The 21,325-nt window shown below is 42.9% G+C and overlaps 1 protein-coding gene across 4 annotated transcripts in view; it reads right to left on the bottom strand.

Annotated features, from left to right (window-relative positions):
- Positions 1-988: 988 nt before the first annotated feature.
- BAIAP2 (BAR/IMD domain containing adaptor protein 2) overlaps positions 989-21,325 on the bottom strand; it is a 187,232-nt gene continuing 166,895 nt past the window's right edge. The window contains exons 11-15 of one of the 4 annotated variants that reach the window (XM_056867021.1): positions 17,066-17,134; positions 16,128-16,278; positions 14,901-14,999; positions 12,879-12,913; positions 989-1,207 (exon numbers count right to left, since the gene is read on the bottom strand). In XM_056867021.1, coding sequence (XP_056722999.1) covers positions 1,138-1,207; positions 12,879-12,913; positions 14,901-14,999; positions 16,128-16,278; positions 17,066-17,134 — 424 coding nt within the window. In that variant the 3' untranslated portion in view covers positions 989-1,137. Of the gene's footprint in view, positions 1,208-8,194; positions 8,248-11,242; positions 11,382-12,878; positions 12,914-14,900; positions 15,000-16,127; positions 16,279-17,065; positions 17,135-21,325 lie in introns of those variants that run through there. The other 3 variants (XM_056867020.1, XM_056867018.1, XM_056867019.1) reach the window with 3 other exon arrangements.

Here is a 21,325-nt window from a genome sequence, read left to right as displayed (position 1 = left end):
CTGCTGACTGCATCTGAGGGCAGGCTATACTTTGAAAATGCCAGAGGGCAGCAGCCAAGGTAGCACCTCCAACTTCACAATGGCAGGGAGTAATTTGCTCCCACTGTGTTTTGGTAACTGCTTCTGAGAACCACACGCTGATATCACAATGTGCAAATGCTTCTGCACCCTGATTTGGATGGCCAAGACTAGCCTGATCTTGTCAGATCTTGAAAGCCAAGTGGAGTCAGCCCTGGTTAGTATTTGGATAGGGGACCACTGAGGAACTCTAAGGGTCTCTACGCAGAGCTAGGCAATGGCAAACCACCTCTGAACATCTCTTGCCTTGAAAACCCTGCGGGATCACCGTAAGTCAGCTGCGACTTGACAGCCCTTTCCACAACCACATGGTTCTGCAGCATTGAGCACTGTGTTCATGAGCATTAAAAATGCAAGTAAGTTAAGGGTAGTTTTTGAATTCCAGTTCTACAATACTGGTGCAGATAAGGTTGTCGAGCAGGAGACATGCAAGATGTAGCAGACAAATTAGCTAGAAAATAGGTTTATAGAGTCCATATAGGGTGCTGCTGTAGCTGGAGAGTTGTGCATTGCAGAAAGCATGTATTTCATGCAAGACTCTGGGCTGCCAAACTTTACTAGCTTGTGGCAGTGGGCAGTACAAACTTTTTTTTTCTTGACAACCACAGGAGTCGCTAGGTTTAAGTTTATTCAAATCCGTACATTTTGATGGTGCTGATACAGGATGGCCAGAAGAAATGCTAAATAGAATATAAACTACTGCACGAAGGTCAGTTTCACTGTCCTTAGAAGAACTTGGTTTATAACGTGAGGGCTTGGTTCACAGTTCTATCTGTTTCTCCATTCAGAATACGGACATCACATAATTTGTTGAGATCCCTGTCACTCCAGGGTCAGGGTATCTATTCTGTTCTACAGGCCCCCCAAAAAATTATTTTAAAGTTTATGTACCAGCAACTGCTTTTCAAGCAGAGGGGTTCACAATTCAGCTTAACTACAAAAAATAAAGTTGCAGGAAGACAGACATGTAAATGGTACAAGGACACCACAGAAATGCAACACAGGTGAAATGGAGGTTAAAAGGTGCGAGGTACCCGCCGTCGCCCAATGTTCCTGGAATCAGCTGATGTGGGGAGCTGAACGGTCATTTGTCACCGTTGGTTTGAGGTGAACGTTGGCAAAAGGATTCCTGTAGAGAAAAAGCAAGGCACAACTTTAGGGAGAAGAGCTTTAGGGTTCGAGTGGCCTTCACTAAACAGGGACAACAGGACAATGGCGGGAACATGGAGAATGAAACACCAACAACATTCATGAGAAACACAGCTCCCATTACAACCAGATGGACACACGTCAATTTTTACTAGACTCACAACTATGGTTTTACATGGAAGGTAGCTTGGTCCTAAGTGGTTTGAGTCTTAAAAGTATCAATGTTTTTTAAGATCCTTTTCATGTTTTGCTTTTAAATATGTGGAGCACTGTTCAGAAAAAAGAACAGATGGAAAGAGACAAGTTCCCTCAGAAGGAGAACAACACAAAATTATCTTTTTTAGTATGTGCCAGGAAGAAACCTGTCAACGTTCTGACAGAGAAAATATCACTGAGGGTCAAAACGAGGTTCAACAGAATCCATTATCAGGATCTCTTAAAAGTTTTTTTACAGCTAATAAGTAGCCTCAGGTGGCTGCTTTGAAGTCAGGCAATAGTCTTGGCTAGGGGTGCTTAACATTTACCTCTTGTACCTCTTCAATCACTTAAATCACTCTGAAGCTACAAGCAATTCCCCAGAATGAAAAGATCGGTACGAACACTTGGGGCTACTAATTAGCTTTTTTTTAAAAGACACAAACCTCACGTCTGTTTTCACCCAAAGTCTTGGACCCCATGTTATTCATTATTATGGGGAGTCCACCAAAATAGCCTCCACTCTTGCCATGGGGACACTGATCCTGTACTGTGCTCCGCATGCACTTCTCTGTGTGTGCTGGGGAGACAGTCCTCCGGTGCACAACTCATTTTCTTTTGCACAAGACACCTCAATTTGCACCCTTTCAATGAGTCCTACAGCAAACACCTACAGCAAGAAGAATCACACTCGGCTGCAGTGTCCAGCGAGTTTAAGAACAGCAAAGATACAGGATCCAAGCCATGCAGTTTAACACTCCACATGTTCAGTATTCATATGTGTTATAGCTGAGTGAGAAAAATCACCAATGAGGCTTTGGTGGTATTCCCATGGCAACGTTAACATGCTCCCAGACTTAAGTTTCAAGGCAGTAAAAAATTCAAGCAGCTGGTGGACTTTAGAAACCAGGTGAACCAAGACCACTAAGACTCAAGACTCAAGCCACTGTAAAGTTCCCAGAAACACTTTTTAAAAATCTGTCGTTCTGGGTAAGCAATTGCTATAAAGGAGAAGTCTAAAACAAAGGCTCTTGAACACTGGGGCACAGCATGAGAGAATCTTCTATAAACAATCCATCTGTAAACAAAGACACATCCCATAAAGGAGAACATACTTACATATGTACTAAGCCTGACCTCATGGGCAAGATTACACAAAGGTCAAAGAAAAACCTCTTTGGCCAGGAGGAGTCATCTTCCCTAGGAAGGGGCTTCCCTAGCATGCTTCCTGAGGAGGAGGAGGCTGCCTAAGGGCTGCACGTTCACCTCACAGGTCTCCCAAGCAACTGGAGCTATTTTCAGATTGAGCTATTGTTATGCTCCCCCACACCTGGGGGGGGGGGGAAAGCACATTTTATTGATATTTACATTGCACCTACATACACAGCACTGCTTCCTCCAGAACATCTTGCATCTATCCAGGGCAAGCTGCTCCTCTCCCGAACACTCGTTAGCAAGTCGTTATTGTGGGCCTACTGCACTTTCGGGTGCAGGCTGCTCCATCATAGACCAATCTAGAGCCTGATTAAGGTTATGTAGGGTGGATGTGGAGGAGGCACTTCCAACCAATAGCTAAATGCATTCCTCATCTATCCTGGCACAGAGGGATCTGAGGGGGTGTTGCATCTGCTGCTCATCGACAGGCAATGATGTACTGAGTTTGGCTCAGCAGCAGAGAAATGGTGCATGAAGTTTGGCCAGATCTTTTGGGCTTAGGCCAAGGAGAATATATTTCACTCCCTACAGTCTTCTCTGTAACAGACAACATGCTTTACCTTTCACATGCATACAGGACATGGGAAATGTACGACACACAGAGAGAAAGATACACATGCACATGTTGACAAAAACACACTTTGTACAAGTGTTAAAGAACATCGATCTATTGAAGTTTGCCTTTTTGCATTCTGGGGATCTTGCAGAAGGTTCACTGTCCCGGATGTCGTCAATATATGGGGAGGTGGAATATGGTGCAGTGAAAGTAATCATTTATTCTTCCTACAAGATTGCCATCTATATAAGACTTCTTGGATCTGAGAGATCTGATTCTTACAACTCTGGAAAAAGGAGTACTTTTGGAAGCCGCACCCCAAGCATAAAAGCAGCACATGGGACTCATCAGTACACATTTTCCCACTCTAAGAAAAGTCCAAACTGCTCCAGACTATGTCTGATTTGTCTTGGGAATAGCAGCATGGATTCATTTTTATTTACTTGGGTTTCTTGCCTGCTTTGTCTTGGGGGTTTGGGGAACGATACACACTTTCATTTTGTCCTACTGCGTTCCCGGTTTAGATGCAGGAGAACAATATGTTTCACATGAAAGACAGGTCATGTGCCAATAATGACTATACACTACAGAATGCCATTTCAACATCACAAAACCAAATGTGGAGGCAACATGCAGGTTCTTAGATAATAACTGGGCAATGACTCGAAGTGCAATTGATTAATTGGTTTGCCATGTTGAAAGAACAGAAGGCATCAAATTGGTGCTTCGTTGGACAACTCTGCATTACCCCCAAACGTTTGGCATTAATATAGTAAAAGACAGACTGGCACATAGTGCAATCATGAAACAATTTCTTAATGAAAAGGGGGCCATTCTTCTTCCTAGAGCTCTTGGGAACCTTTGAGCCATCAACGCCCAGATCAGTCTATACGTGCCAAATATATGCTCTGAACACAAACCTCTAAAATCACCTCCTCCCCCAACACTGTTGCTGTTATAACTGAGGGGCAGCTTATATTTGTGCATAACTCAATTTCCTGGAAGTACCACTGTACACAACACAACACGTAATAATATCTTCCATGTGGATGGCCATAGTCCGTAGCAGATTAAGTTAAATGTTCATTGAAATAGGTGGAAAAGGTGTTTTTTAAGCCTCTTCCCAAAACCAAGTCTGGTTTAAAAATAATAACTCAGTACATATAAAAACCAAAGAAAAGCCCAATCATCAACAAACCTACCCTTTGAGGTAGGCAGCCTCACCTTTCTCCTGACTGAAAAAGCGACTGTTAACTTGAAACTCAAAGGACATCATGGTGTCCATTATTGAGGAAGAGCCCAAAATTGAGTAATGGACACCATGATGTCCTTTGAGTTTCAAGCTAACAATTACTATTTCAATCATTGCCACTTCTATGCTGGAGGAAACAGCTGAAATGCTGCACTTCTGAAAAGTGAATATCAAGGCCACCATTAGGTATGGGACTGAGCATCCATTTTCTTGCTGAAAATGCAAAAAAGCTTGAGACCAGACTTGCACTGTGAGTGGGAGAGAACTCTTGTGAATACCTTGACTTCCTTTTTTATATCATATTGTCCTAGGATGCAAAGATAAGCAGGAATAAGCCATTTGTCCAGATGGTAGGGGAAATCTGCAATGGTTTTGATGGACGGGTATAAACAGGTATAGCAAAGAGGATGCAGTTACATTTTGCATCGAACAAAACAGGATAATGATCCCAGTAGTATCCCCATGCCAATAAAGCATTTTACTCCAAGCATAACTTAAGCCAAATCTCAAAACACAACATTAATGTAAAACCTTTTATTAGGAATAACTAAAACATTACAGATTGAGTGAGTTTTCACGTTCCCCAGTAATTTCGTACAAAGGCCCAGATTTTAAGCATGTTACTGATAAGGCAGCCATGCAACTTTGTTCTTGCTCAGCGTCTCATTTAAACTGGGCTGCTTTCCTTGCAAATCGGTTACATGTGATTAATTAGCATGCCAGCATAACATCTGTCCTGGTTATGGAGTTCTGGTCTGGTAACAAAACACGGGTGCTTAGCCCAGGTAGCAGACCAGTTTAAACAAGACACTGTGTGAGTATGAAGTCACAAAGAGGAGTACTTTTGTCTCACCAGCACTATGTTTCAATAAGGCCTGATCTGTGAAATTTTAGACAGTCCTAATAAATGGCATTATACACTGTTGTGTTGGATTATTGCATACATTCCTGCCTCAACTCAAAGATGAAAGGAAAAAGTTAAGGCCTTCTAAAGGGATCTGTGGCAAGATGTGAGGTCCATGTGTGTACAATTGGTGGGATGCGCAATACCCATGAATGCTAGGGGGTTGCTCCAATTGGAGGCCACCACGCAATACCACAACTTGTGTGGTTGAGTGTATGTATAAAGGACGGGAGAGGCTACAGTACAATTCCATGTTTGTTACTAGGATTTCAGAACTTGGGAAGATACTGAAGAATAGGCTGGCATATGTTATGCTGGCTTTGGAAACATGCCTTAAATTTTAATGAGTACAGAGAAGGCCAGGCAGGCAATTAAATGGGTTGGGATCTGGGTTGTTTGGCAACTGTTATGTTCTATGTAAAAAGCAAGGAATAGGGAGCCAGTCAATAAATTGTGCCTGAGGTCATGCTCAGCCAAAAGCTCATAGAATGGTCATGGCAAAATCATTTATTCATAAAATCAGAACTATCAGGGACTTCCTCACTTTACAAAGTTGTTGCCCAGATGAATGAGGGTTAAGAATGTTACCTACGAATGGTACCTTATTGTAGTTTGAAAACAACGATCAATGACCTTTCCTGATAGTGATACTTGGAGAATATTCTGGGGTAGGGGAATACTGTTTTCATTTTACTGGTACTAGGTCTTGATGTAAATACAGCAGAATCTTTTCTCAGTTCATAGCACTTGTCTTGGCACTAATTTCTCACAAAACTCAGCAGTATTACCAAACAGGACTCAGCAGACAGGAAGCTCTGGAAACTAGCTGATCAGAGTAGGCATTTCCTACAAGGGGGATTCCAGAGGAGGAAAATATCACCATACAATTGGCTTTTTGTGTTGGAATCCCCGAAAGATTACCCATTGAGTTGCTTCATATGAGATTTGAGCAATATCAGTTGCGAAAAGCACACCTATGTATTTATTTATTTTTAGTAAGTGTACCTTTAAAATACACAAAAATTGCAATCGCTTGGGCCCTGGATCCAAGATAATAACACTCTAAAAGACCTCAAACTGATGCGGCTCATTCGTTTTACATTCTGATATCTCACTCAAGTACTTCAGTACTCGGTGTGGAGCAGATCAGTCCTATTCCAAAAGGGAGAGAGGAGGAGGAGGCTGACTCTACTGTGCAAGAACGGAGAGAATTTCAGCCCTCTTTCGGACACAAGAGCTTCGCTGCAGCCATCGCCAGCTCTGCCTATTGAAAAGGGCTGCTCAGTTCACAGCAGCAAGATTAATTATCCTATTTTTAAAGAACAGGCAATTAATATTCCCTACTTAATTAATGCAGAAGCTCAGATCATTTTTCTCCCAGGGGATGCTAAAATAGATTCTTGAAGCTGAAAGGAACTAACGGGGGGGGGGGGAGTATTGAAAATTGTTCTCGCTGTGACTCATCAAGGAATAGTTAACTATTTTTGTAATGGGAAGTGAGAAAGGCAAGGGTGACTTGAGAGCCTCCTGCCAAACCCCAGACAGTCTGTACTTGTTGGGGGGGGGGGGGGGAGAGACAAGGAGGATTGGGGCTAAATGTGCTCTATGACTTCACCAGCCCTCATCTGGCATTCTCTTTGCTGTTCTGCCTTGAATAATGGAAGCAGGGACTTGGCCACCTAAATGTGGATCAATATCTTAAGCAATGTGGAGTCAAAACATTGTTGAGATTCTAATCAATTCTGCAGAGTGCAAAGAAAGCTTTTTTTAAATGCAGCTCGTCTGCTTTAAACTAGAAGAAATTTGTTTTAGACCACCAAGTCCATGGACCTCAGAAGTCTAATAAATATTGTGGAAGAAAAAGCTCCTAGAGCTTCAGCACTAGGAACGGCTTTGTGTGTTGGACATCCAAAGTAGATATATGGTGTGTGTGTGTGTGTATGTGTATATATATATATATATATATATATATATATGTGTGTGTGTGTGTGTGTGTGTATGTATATATATATATATATATATATATATATATATATATATATATACACACACACACACACACATATATATATATACATATATATATATATATATATACATACACACACACACACACACACACACCATATATCTACTTTGGATGTCCAACACACAAAGCCGTTCCTAGTGCTGAAGCTTGATCTATGAACATACACATTGGATGGGTGTGCATGTGTTCTGGTACTGAAAACAATAACCCAATAAGAGCAAAAAACAACAAAAACCTTGTCATATCAAGTATGATGAAAACCAGTGTGGATAAAGATCCAGCGGATTTAATAAAAATATCATTATTACTGAGCAAAAATGTCCACCACCAGCCTGAAGCGAGACCCCCTCCCCCCCCCCCAGCTGCCCAGGCTGAGAAGAACCCAACAGAAACACCAACCACGCTTCACCCCAGCAGTGAGGCAGCAAAAAAGGGATTGAGTGTGGAGATGGGGTAGGGGCATTATGCCAGGAGTTGGGGTTGCAGACACGGCTTATTTCAAAGGTCAGCAGAGGGAAAGGAATCCAGTTCCATCAGCCAGAGGTAGACAAAGAAATTCCTAACAGTAGCCTGAGGTGCAAGCAAATGAGTCAAGCTCTGAACTGACTAATCACCTGCAGATAAGAGAATTTACCAACAGTGTGTCCATAACCATTCGGCCATCAGCCCCTTTTCCACAGTCAATGACCGCCTCCACCCCCATATTCTGGTTCCAGATTCACCAGCATTGAAAGAGTCAGTCCAGAGCACTCTTAGGAGTGAGGTGAGGGGCGAAGGGAAAGGAGTTGGCACATGAAAAAAAAGTGGTTAACTTACAACTACACACAGTCAGGGATACATCTCAAAACCTGGCCACTTCAACATCAGCGCTGTAATGGAAAAATAGAAAGGATGTTTGTAGACCAATAACTGGCATTAAGTAACAAGAGGGAAGGATGGGGGGGGGGGTTGCAGTTACTGAGAAAATGAACTGATGGTGTCCTAGGATCCTTGATGGTCAACGGAGAAGTTTCATGACCCCATTAGGCTTGGATGCAAGGGATCTGGGAAAGGTGCATTTGCAATGTATTGCCACGAAATGACAAAGGCAGGATGTATTGTAGAAAGGCTAAATTCAAGTTGTTGCCCTTTGTAAATTGCTAGGGATGGACTAAGAACGCAACTCCCTGTTTCTCAAACACATCCATCACTTCTCCTGTTTAAAATTCAGAGAACTTCTTCAAGGAAGCAATCTCTTTTTACCAGGCCTTAGCAAGATGACAATCTCAGAGGCGTTTGAAAATGGAGGGTCAGGTGTCTGAAGTGACAAGTCATAATAAAGATCTATCACACTGTGATAATTGCACAGAGCCTCCGCAAGACAAAAGCTTCAGGCAACCAGGATAACGCGTGATAATTCTGATTATCTCACATGGGTAACATACTGGGGGGGGGGGAGAGAAAAACTAGCCTGCTCCAACTGGAAGTCAGCAACAGTGTTTCAAGCAGAACGACCACAGAAATAAGGCTGACTTTAATGAACTCGGTAACTCCACACAGAGGCGGAGAGGACCTTACTGCACTCTCAGTACCCCATGTTTCTGAGCTGTAGCAAGGGCTCCACCATGTCACAGCAGCTAGCCAGAAGCAAGCATACTTCTGGCTACCCACATGGATACAGATGCCACATGGTGGAGTTCTAAGCTGCCACAGTGGAACAACCAATTCCTAGGATAACTGGAAAAGCAAAACTGTGATAGTTCAATTGAACATGACCCGTTATGCGGAGTAAACCAATATTAGTCTTGGCTTAAACTCTCCCTTAGCAACTTCCCGCCAAATACCCAATTTAATATTCTGTCAGCTGACCAATGTGGCTTGCTCGACACCTTCCCCTAAGTCCAGCAGAAACCAGAGTTAGAAGATCCATTGATGCCCTGTTCAGCCTTCTGCAAATTGTCCTCTCAGCCTCAACTACCAATCCGTAGAACAGAAAGAATGTATTGCCCTCCCAGGAATGTCAGGAGATTTCTAAAAAGCCCTTTGGTACACTCAAGAGACCAGGTAACTGAATTTGGGACTGGGAGGGGGTGGAGAAAGAAAGAGAAACAGAGTGAAAACTAGTTGAAAAAGAATGAAATTCTTCAGTATTACAAATGAATTAACAGTATCTGGTAACACACACAGTTTGATGACTTCTCAGTAGTCAAAGCAGTAAAAGGGAAGAAAATTCAATAAACCCAACGCAGTGGAGGAAATCAAAACTTTTATTCAAACAAATTAGTACAGGGCACATTTCTCTTCGGCTTTATTCATTTTTGTGCTTTTTCTTTTCCTAAAAAAAGTTTTCCCCCCAGCACTTTTACAGTCTCCACAAAAGTTTTGCGTATTTTTGTTTTGTGTTGTCTTCTACATTCGTTGTTTGACTACAGAATACCCTGGATGTCAAAGTCTTTTGAGAAAAGTCATGACAACAATGCAAGGAGAGTTTTTTGTAATTACATATGCCCCAGGTCTATCATATAAAACAAATAAAACCTTCGCTATGTGTGTAGATGGCTCTTTCATATATACAAATAGTCAAGATTATATTGCCAGCAGCCTCCTACGCAGAGCAAATGTGATTCTATTTTGGTTTTTCTTCTTTTAAAAAAATATCACATTGGGGTTTAAAAAAAAAGAATGGTATACACCTTTGCACTGTGGATTTTCAGCCGGAACTGAAAGAGTTAAGTCTTTAAGAGGGGCCACGTGACTGACTTCCCAGAATTCAGAGATTGAAGAAGCAATACCAGTAGCCATTAATTCCAATCCTACCGTGTTTGTCTCTGAAGTTAATCAAGACACACAAAGAAGATTGACAGCATTTTAGGAAATGAAAAGACTTCAGTTTTTCTCAAAACCATGAGGTTTTACATCCGACCCACCCATCCACCCTCAAACACAGGCAGTTTTTGCCACCCATTTCTATCCAAAAGTAGTGATGGGGGAAAGCCCTCAGATTTTAAAGAAAGAAAAGTCTTTGGAATGATTTGACAAGTTGCATAACTCCACAGAACGTTCTTTCCCTCTCCCTTTGGGCAACCCCTGACTTCAATACCCCAGAGCACTTAACCATGAGGTAACAATACCTTCCTACAAAATATATATATATAATATATATTATATGTATATATATAAAACAAAGCATTTTTTAAAAAATGGATACTGGGTTGGTGCTCAGCTTAACCAGCTGGATCAGTCCAGTCCTCCCCAATAACCAGCCACCTCTCTCCAAGCCCAGGCATCCAAGATCTGCCCATTTTTCTTGCAGCAACCACTGATGAGACACTGAGGGTGACCAGCCTCTCTGGCATCAATATGCACCTTCCCATTAGACAAAACTGGCATCATGGTCAAGGTCAAAAAAGGATCATTGGAATAACAGTACGTACACCATAGGCCATGCATATCTGTTTCTGGGTTTTAAAAAAGAGAGAGAGCGAAAAAAAGAAAACAAAAAACCTCCATTTGTTTCCCTATTAATGTGCAGCTGACATTAAAGCCTCTGAAAAGGGATAGTGCATTTTCTTTTCTTTCTTTTTTTTTTAAAAAAAGAACCATTTATGAAGTACAAAGAGAGAAAGAGAGAGAGAAAAGAAAGATGCAGAATTTCCATCTAATCTACTTTAAATGTAAACTGCATCCAGGTGGCTGCTGCTGCTGTGAAAACCAGCAAACCCTGTTTTGACATTTTTCTGCTCGGAAAAGGATGTCAGCAAACGTTAGGGAATGGGGGTAGCAGCACCAATGGGCTCCTTGATGATCACAAGAGTTAGAATTCCAGGAGAAGGAGGAGGAGGAGGAGGAGGAGTGACATAAAAAAAAGGAAGAGGTATGTGTGCGTGTATGGATTCTGCAGAAGAGGGAGGAAGAGGAAAAGAAATGGAGGGGACAGAGAAGCAGAAAAGTCTTCCAAGCAGCAGCTGCCATTTCTAGTCAAGGTTCCTTCTCTCACACTGTAGATACCAAAGTGCCACTGCCGCTGTGGAATAGAAAAAAAGCACAGAATACTGCCAGACTGCACTTCACCACAAAAAGAAAGAAAAGAAAAAGAAATCATCTAATGGACAACAACCAAACAGAAACACATCTTGAGCGCAATGCAGTATCCCTTTGGTTTTCGGAACATGGGAGGGAGGGCAGGGGAGAGGAAGAGTGAGAGATTGGGCTGTTCTCTGCATTGCTGTGCTCAACGCTCCCTCCCTTCAGGCTCCACTCCTTTAGTGGTCACAATGCTGTGGAATGGGCAGGGAGAAGACTCATTACATTTAGTTGATGTCAAGCAAGATTTCTAGGCCTCTCTAACGTCCATAGGGATATCAATCTGGAGATTTTTAGACTGGGGATTTATGCTCATCATCACAGCCCATGCTGCTGGAAGTGCCATCGCTAATTCTGAATAGTTCCTCTGGCTCCTAGAATGAGAACCAGAGTGCTATTTGTTTCTGCTGGAAGACCAACAGGTCTGTAGAATAAATATCACAAGGAAAGCCCTTTCCAGGACTAAAGCATAGTGGGGGAAATCAGCTAACATCAACTTTTGATCTGAGGATTTGTCAAGCCGTGGAGATTCCTACCCCCCATCCCCAGTTTTCAGGTTGCCTGGCTGAATGGTTAATCCTCTCCTGTCTACGTTAAGAAGCAGCCAAGTTTTGTATTTGGTTTTGTGTACATCTTAGGGTTTCCAAGCTTTGACTGCTGTTTTTCTATTATACATTTCCTACTTAGTCATCCATGCCTCGGAGGGTGGTGGAGTCCCCGTCTTTGGAGGTCTTTAAGCAGAGGCTGGCTGGCCATCTGTTGGGAGTGCTTTGATTGTGGGATCCTGCATTGCGGGGTGAGGGTTGGGGTCACTGGGGATGTGGGAGGGGAGGTAGTTGTTAATTTCCTGCATTGTGCAGGGGGTTGGACTAGATGACCCTGGTGGTCCCTTCCAACCCTATGATTCTACTTCCAATGAGCCCTTTCTGCAGTGTCTCATTTAGCATGGAATGCCTGAATATATGGCATGGAACAAGAATGCACTGCAAGAAGATTCTGAGGCATGCCCTAGGGGTGAGTGTTGGATTTGCTAGAGTGATCTATAAGATGCCCAGCTCTCTTCTAAGGGCACTGCAGGGGCAAATGAGTCTTTTCACTGAGGAATCTCTATGCTCACAAAGAAACCCAGGGTTCCATGGAATGCAGCTTGAAAGCCACTTGTCATTAAGGAGAAAGAGAATGTGTCACTACTTCCAGGGTATTCCCTTTCTGTGAAGGCTCCCAAAATGAATCTTCTGGACCAAAGCCCAACAGACTCCAAACAATGGAAGGTGGAGGATTCTGCAACCTGGAAATCACAGGTTCCAGTGCCCACAAAGGCTTACACTTGCGTAGCAAGTATTTATATGCAATCTTCTAGCCAGAGATACTGCAGCCTCCCTTGCTGACATTTACTGTGTAGATCTACAGTGGGCTTAAAGTACAAGCTCTTTCTTACCTGCTTGAGGATCTTGCCCCATAGTCATCCACGCCCTATGGATTAGAAAAGACAGCCAGGATGTTAATAATCAGAAGATGCTGCATTTTCTCCAATCGGTGGCTATAGAAGATCAACACAAATTGTCCAAGAATCATTTTCACGCTTGAAATCAAAGCTCTTGGTTTTAAAAATGGCTTAGCTGCAGAAATTAAACAGGCACCAGTGAAGGATGGAAAGTTGCATTCCTTTCACTAGATAATTACTTTGGATTACAAAGACATAGCAGTAGAGGATGAATAGTGAGTTCCCATATTGAGCTCTGCCTTGGGACAGAAGAGGTCCTTGTAACTTATAAGACATGCAGTGCAAGAGGCATAAGTTGGGCAACACAGAATGCTAGATATGCAGCACAAACTACTTGTGCAAGAAAGCAGGTTGGCAGCATTGCATTTCTGGTGGAAACAGAGCATTTTGATTCCTCCATCTCTTTTAGATATTATCAGCCCTCCTATAAAATGCCTGTTAAAGAGATGGTTCAAGCATTGGTGAAAAGGATGAAACAGGAGTAAGCAGTGAACAGAGAAACTGCAGTCTGCCTGTTCATCTCTGTGCTTGGATGCATACAGAAAAGAAAATCTACAAGTGCTTATTTTTCCTGGCTGGGATTTAGGGGTGGGTGGGCAGTAGAATCCAGCCAAGTCACAGGTCTAAAGCTGGGACACTTCAGATCCTCAAGTTTTTATGTAAAAGACCTGCAAGCTTGGTTATTTCCAAAGAGGCTATTTCTATTGTGGATACAAACTCCTCCTCAATCCCTAGCAAGAATTACTTTTTGCTCGGCTTGCTTCACTAAACCAGTAACAAAGTCTCACACCTTATTCCCTAAAGGGCTATGACAATACAGCAAAAATTCCAGGCACTTTCCCCTCATGCTTGCTGGTGAATAACAGTTACTATGGTAAACACATAAACTTCCCTCAATATGACAGCAAGCCTAAACAACCTGTAGCTCAAAATCTGGGGCTTCCCTCAGCTAAATCAGCCCTCCATCCACTCTGCAACTCCTCAGTCACATCTTCACTTGAGGAGGGTCAATAAGGGACAGCTACTGAGCCTGTTTTAAAGCAAGGAGAGAAAGCAAGACCTTTCCCAACTCCTGAGCGATCATAACTAGCCTTCTTACATCTACAATTAGGGGGAAAGGTTTCCAACTCAAAAGGCCATGTCTTCCAGGGAAGCTTGAACCACATTACCTCATTAATTTAACAAAACTGGCATAGCACCCCAGTCAAACAACAGGGCTGCTATTATCCTGTAAAATCTGTTTGTAGCAGACCCTAACATAATATTTGTGTCTTGACAGACCCTAAGAAATGGATGGATTGCTATCTGAATCCTTTTATCTCGGAAGTCTCAGCTGTCTTTAGATACCAGCGATACCTTTTGTAGCCAAATGTTTGTAATGGCAATACATACTCAAGCTGAAAACCTTTACAACATTCAGGCTTCAACAGCCAACAGTACCTCCTTTTTTGCCTTGGGATCAGCCAATGCCTTCCAACGTATTGGAGATAGGCTTTGTTCTCCTTCACTCCACCCACCCTCTCAACTTTTTGGAAACTTAGCAACTTTGTCTGGCTTTGGGTCAGGACCAGTCTAGAGATAGTTCCCACCTAGGGGGTTGAACGTAAGAGGGGAAAAATAAGCTTAATTGACCTGCAAGCAGCCCATCTCTAGTCTGAGACGTTACAGAACAGCCAATGTTACCAGTTGGGTTTGCACTGCTGTTTTACTGCCATACTTTGTGCCTCATCCATCATTACATTTGCCAATTGGTTACATTTTTTCTCCATTAATTGTGGTTCATTTCTCTCCTTCTATTGTGATTTTTTTTAAAGGAGCAGTTCAATTGACTGCCTCCTTTGAAAGGAGGAAGAGCAAGATGCATCAGGGTAACATGCTGGGAAGGCAAAAAGATGCATTAGGCAGAAAACAGGCCTCCGAAGTCCCAACTGGAGCATTGTGTTCTTCGGAACTTACGGCTGTTGACCTAGAATAAGGCTGGTAGGAAGCAGGTAGCAGTTGGTAGGGGCCACTGGAATATTCATTAAGTGCACGGCCGTAGGGCATAAGGTAGTCCTATAAATAATGAACATAAGCACCTGTTGGCAAGTAAGCCTTACCTGTTTGTAAACAGACCTATGTCAGAAACAGACCACTTGGAGAATGCTCACTTTTAGCAGTGCTGAAACAAGGATAGCAAAATGCCCTCCCTTTCCACCCACCCAGGCAGTGATCCTCAGGGTTCTGTGCTTTTGGCCAAGTTTTGCAAGGGCAACTTTATTGTCTAGAGATGAGATATGTGCAATAAATTAGAGCCTGCCACAACAGGAGGTGCGAAAAGTAGCTGTTACATTTAAAGGGTGTACATTTTTACTACCCTCCCTGTTCTAGCATTCTACTCCATAAAAGGTTCTAAACAGTTCACACACAATAGAAATTGCTGGACTAGATTACAGTAACAAGCATCAGCAGGAGTAACATTATCTCCAAGTGCACTCCAAAAATAATGTCAAAAATAGGGCTCGGAAATGCTGCTCCTTACAGCCCATGTGAATATTCCTCAAATACAAAACATGTGCACTACATAATTTCTCAACTCAACTCAAAATTCCTATTCTACAAAGGCTGTGGAGGTGGGGACTGGGGAAGAGGGAAAATCCCAAACAAAAACACAGCAGATATTACAAGTGCTGCTCAGTCAAAAAATTGAACCTGGCTCTCTACTGTAGGGCAAAACCAAGCTTCTTCTGCCAACCTCAGTCCCATGTGGTTGCAGGTAATGATTCCGTTGACCTTTTCTCTTCCTTGAGATTCAGCCAGTAAGAAATCCAGAAGGAAGAGTCAACTCCAGCTCTTTGCTCAGTCCCAGCCAATCAGAGCTGTAGTTTAAAAATGGCCACGCTCCTATGGCAACTTTAACACACTGGCTCTCTAACGACTATGACTTAAGTCACCTCTACCTGTGCTGCATAAGATTTCAGCTCTTTAAATGCAAACAATAATGCCACCCACAAAGTGTACAACGGAACTTTTGTCTTCTGAGTCTCTGTTAGCAGCCCTATAATAAATCTAAATTCATTCTGCTCCGTGGAGCTGTGGAATTTCTGCCTTACATTCCTCACCTCTGGCTCAGCTTCAGGCAGATAAATCAGGTTTCCTCCATAGTGGGTTATATATCCTGTCCTACTGAATGAAATTCCTCACCTGGGGGAAGGCTGGCACTGCAACGCTATATGGCCTCTGTTTGAAAGTGCTGACATTCTGTGTCTGGAAAGCTCGGGAGGACATGCTGTAATCAGGAGGGGGGATGTCATCTTTGTCCAGCAGGTTACCTGTGCTGCTGCTTTTCCCTTGGCTGCAAGAAGAAATACGCTTGATTAATATCTGCTATACACCAGGAATTAAGCAGCTAGTCGGCAGTTTTGATGGCAGGGCCATCCCAAATGAAATGATTGCACCTTATCTAAACACTTCTTTTTCATTGGTAGCAGTTATTGCCCATGCAGTAAGTTAACTTCTGTCTTCAGCTAGAAAGGGACTGTGGTTCAGTGATAGAGCATCTGCTTGGCATGCAGAAAGTCCCAGGTTCAATCCCCGGCATCTCCAGTTAAAAGGGACTAGGCAAGTAGGTGATGTGAAAGACCTCTGCCTGAGACCCTGGAGAGCCGCTGCTGGTATGAGTAGACAATATTGACTTCGATGGACCAAGGGTCTGATTCAGTATAAGGCAGCTTCATGTGTGTTCATACGAAATCAAAAAGAGCCATGATGCTCCAAAATCCCATTTAGGCATTCTGTCTAAAATCTTCATAAGGAACTGATTTTTCTTCCAAAGGCTTAACAGTTCCTACCCATTGTCTTTGAATCATTAACAAACATCATGATGGGAGTCATTCTATTAAACACATATTTACTTTTGGGTTGTTCCTAATAGAAGACATCAAAAATTTTCACAGCAAAGCTTGTGCTACTGGTCTGACTGACCTGGATCAGGTACAGCATGTTACCGACAAACAATGAGACCGAACAATGCACTAGGAGATGGGAACTAATTCTGGCTTCGCAAAGGTGGGTCCACCTTTATAAAGATACGTCTCCTCAAAAGGCTTGTATGGAGGTAGCAGCCAACAACATCTTCTTACCTCATGTGTAGCCTGTCACTCCCATCACTGTCCAGCACACGGGTATAGGAGAAGGGAAACCAGCCTCTTCTACAATGCAGAGCAAAAAGGGAAAGAAGAGTGAATGTAACTCTGTCACATAGGAAAACTACATTTGAGAAGTGGTACAATTAAGACAGTGGGCATTCTACTCCGTTAATCCATTGGGCCCAAACTCCAGGCTTGAGTGCCTCAAACTGAAGCAATTTGGTATATATTCATTCTGAATTTCATGGAATTTAGCAAGACAGAGGATGGCACAGGTGTGAGTTCTAGGATCATACAATGAATAAATTCCCTAGCATACATGCATGCATACATGCGTGCTTGCATGTGTAGGTATGATATGCTCTCAAGTCACTTCCAACTTATGGTGACCCTATGCATTAATGACCTCCAAAACATCCTATCATTAACAGCCTCACTCATGTCTTGCAAACGGCTTCCTTTATTGAGTCAATACACTCATGTTCGGTCTTCCTCATTTCCTATTGCCTTCAACTTTTCCTAACATTCTTTTGCCATAAGTCCTGTGTAATTCTTAAAGCCCTACTTATTCACCCATTGTGACGTTCTTAAGCTATGTTCTTGAGCTGCCACAGACCAGTGTGAATGTAAAATGCTGTCAAGTCACAGCCAACTTACGGCAATCCTAGTAAAGGGCTTTCATGGCAAGTGAGAAGCAGAGGTGCATTCATCTGCAGACTCTTCCTTGGTAGTCTCCCATCCAAGAACAGGCCCTGCTTAGCTTCCAAGATCTGACGAGACCGGGCTATACTATGCTGCCTTCCCTCCCCCACAGACCCCTACCTCCTTAGCCACAAGGACCAGGAAGTCTCTTCTAGTCCCATCTCTTCTTTGCACAAATGATGCCCAGCATATGTAGGCTACCGGATTCTGGATTTTTGTGTTAATCATATAAATAAAATTGGATTCCATGCTTTCTTGTGGCAAAAAGATCTGCAGGCTTGTGTGTGTGTGTGTGTAAAGTGCTGTCAAGTTGCAGCTGACTTATAGCGACCCCTAGTGGGGTGTTCAAGACAAGTGGTTAAGCAGAGGTGAACATATATGAACACATGAAGCTGCCTTATACTGAATCAGACCTTTGGTCCATCAAAGTCAGTATTGTCTACTCAGACCGGCAGTGGCTCTCCAGGGTCTCAGGTGGGGGCCTTTCACATCACCTACTTGCCTAGTCCCTTTAACTGGAGATGCCGGGGATTGAACCTGAGACCTTCTGCATGCCAAGTAGACGCTCTACCATTGAGCCAGGGCCCCTGGTTTGCCATTGCCTTCCTCCGCAGATTCTTCCTTGGAGATCATCCTTCCATGTATCGACTATGCCTAGCTTCCGAGATCTGATGAGATCAGACTATACAATATCATTCCATATCCCTCTGTGGGCTTAGAACATTATTTTTCTTTCTCTGAAAATTTCCACATTTGCTGCAACATGTTAACAGCACGATGGGTAGCCATGTTAGTCTGTCTGTAGCAGTAGAAAAGAGCAAGAGTCCAGTAGCACCTCAAAGACTATCAAAATTTCTGGCAGCATATGAGCTTTTGTGAGTCACAGCTCTTCAGATACATCTAGAATTTGAGTCCATCTATGCTTAAGTAGAGAAAGGTTAATTAGACACACAATGGCAATAGTATGTAAATGTCAAAAGCAAGTAAATGACATTAGCAGGCGTGATTGGATTAGGTGTGATATGCAGAGGGGTAGCAGACGTGGAGAAATCAGCATTGGTAATGAGACAGGAATCCCAGATCTCTACTCAGTCCAGGAGAATGCATAGTCTTGAGCTTCATTATTAGTTGTAATTCAACAGTCTTTCTTTCTAAACTCCCTTTGAAATTCCTTTGTAAGAGAACTGCTACTCATCAGCAACTGAATGTCCTGGAAGGTTAAAATGTTTCCCACTGTTTTCCGAATGTTGTTTCTGATGTCAGACTTATATCCATTTAATCTTTGTAGCAGGGACAGTGTCGAGGATGGAAGGGCATTGCTGGCATGTGATGACATAAATCACATTAGAAGAAATTTTTTAGGTCACCCGCAATGATAAACTACTTAACAGTAGCATGGACTCTGGTACCTGCAGCAAACCAAGGTGCCAATTTTGCTCTCATATAGATCCTAGCAACACCATCACTGGGCTCAGCAATGTTAGCCATACTATCTCAGGTTCATACTCCTCTTACAAAGGGATTTCAAAGGGAGATTAGAAAGAAAGACTGCTGAATTACAATAATGAAGCACAAGACTATGCATTCTCCTGGACTGAATAAAGATCTGGGACTCCTGTATCATTCATAGCACACCTAATCCAATCACGCCTGCTAATGTCATTTACTTGCTTTTGACATTTACATGCTATTGCCATTGTGTGTCTAATTCACTCTTCTCTACATAAGGATAGATGGACTCGCATCCTAGCTGTATCTAAAGAAGTGAGCTGTGACTCATGAAAATTCATACCCTGCCAGAAATTTTGTTAGACTTTGTGCTACTGGATTCATGCTCTTTTCTAATGTCAACAGCAGACAGCATCACTCTGCTTGTTCCCCAATCCTTCCATATTGCTCTTAATTGCTTGTGAAAAGTGTGGCACTAGATTTTCAGCATGATAAATCGAAAAGGGCTAACATAGCAGAATACCTTTAGTCTAGGAAGAAACACACAAAAACAAGCTTCCACCCCATCCCACAATAGTTTTCACTTCTGGATGCTTATAGGCAAACTGCTGTTACCTGCAACAGTTCTAGCTGGGGCAGATACCATGCCATGGCACCATTTGATCCATCAAGCTGCTTATAACATTCCCCTTTCTGTACATCCAATGCTGTAAAGGGTGGCTTACCTGAAGCCCCCACTCCTTGCTTCCTATCTCACTGTACGGAGATAAGTAGGACTAGGTGGTTAAATAAAAGCAGATCACAGCAGACAAGGACTTTGCCTGCCCTGCCTTCCAAAGCTTGATTTTGCCACTCAGATCCACTATTTCCTCGGCAACTGGCACAGGTCAGTGAAGCCAGCCACAAGACATTTTATTTAAAAACCAAATTCCTTTCTGACTGCACGGAAAAAGCAGTAAATTCCAGAACTATTTTTCTGGCAGATGGGGAAAAGACTTGTAGGTCCAGATTCATGGCTTTGAACATCAAGATTTTGATTATCAGAGACAGCTCACAAATAGTCGGGGATTACAGAGGAACTTACCTACACAGCTGTTGCCAAGCAACCAGCTGGCCCCTATTCCTCAGCAAGCGTATTACGCAAAATCAAACTGGCTGTAGCAGTCTAACCCAGAGGCAACTTTTGTTCCAGGTTATGCCCCAGAAACTCTAGGGGTTACGTGACAACAGTTTCCACAGTTTCTCTCAGTGCTCTCACTTCTTGCTTTCTCACCTCGAGACCAATAATGGTAGTTCTGTTGCTGGGTCTGAACTTACTATTAGGGATGAGCTGAAACATCCTCTCTTATTAAGCAGCCTTGTTTGCAGCTGCCACCCTCTTTTTATTATTGACATTGGGAGGTGGAAGGTATCAAAGCAGGACAACGTTCATCCACCCTGCAATGGCAAGGAAGCACGTGCCTGTATTTCTATGGCAACTTGGGACACTTCACACTTCCTGTGCTGCATCCAGGCAGCTCCACAAACAAGCTAGAAAAGCATCCTTGCAATGTATAGGCAACCAGGCATTGCTTGCTTGCTTCCTGCACTAAAACTATGCTAGCCTGAGAGCACAGCATCAGAAGCTCTTCTCAGTGGCACTGGGGAGCAAAACAGCAGAGAACTGGAGTGGAGAACCATCACAAAAAAAAAGGGTACAGTGGAAGCGGGAAGATGCATTATGTGGGAGAATCATTTCATACCCTACAACCCCGCCCCCCAATTCACCCCAAATTTTAACCTATGGACAACAATTTGGCCCATTTCTATTTACTATACATTCTACCTCTGGGGAAATCAAACTCTCTCCTGGTACTAAAATACTGGGCACCAAAAAGACTACAAAAATTCCAAAGTGGTGCAGGCCAGATTTCTGAGAAAACCAGGCATTTCAAGCACAAAGGGCAGAACATAACAACTGCCTTGAAGAGATGGTACTGTGCTCAAATTGGGCCAGGCTTTGCTCCATTTTGGATTTCCCCCTGCTTGTGTTTCCAAAAGATACAATGGATAAGCAGAGAGCAACATGGATAGCACAAGTCCTGCTGTCCCCAGTTCCGCAGC

Source organism: Euleptes europaea, chromosome 1 (assembly GCF_029931775.1).
Source record: "Euleptes europaea isolate rEulEur1 chromosome 1, rEulEur1.hap1, whole genome shotgun sequence".
Taxonomy (NCBI): domain Eukaryota; kingdom Metazoa; phylum Chordata; class Lepidosauria; order Squamata; family Sphaerodactylidae; genus Euleptes; species Euleptes europaea.
Note: the sequence above shows the minus strand (reverse complement) of the source record. Positions and strands in the feature narration are given on the sequence as shown.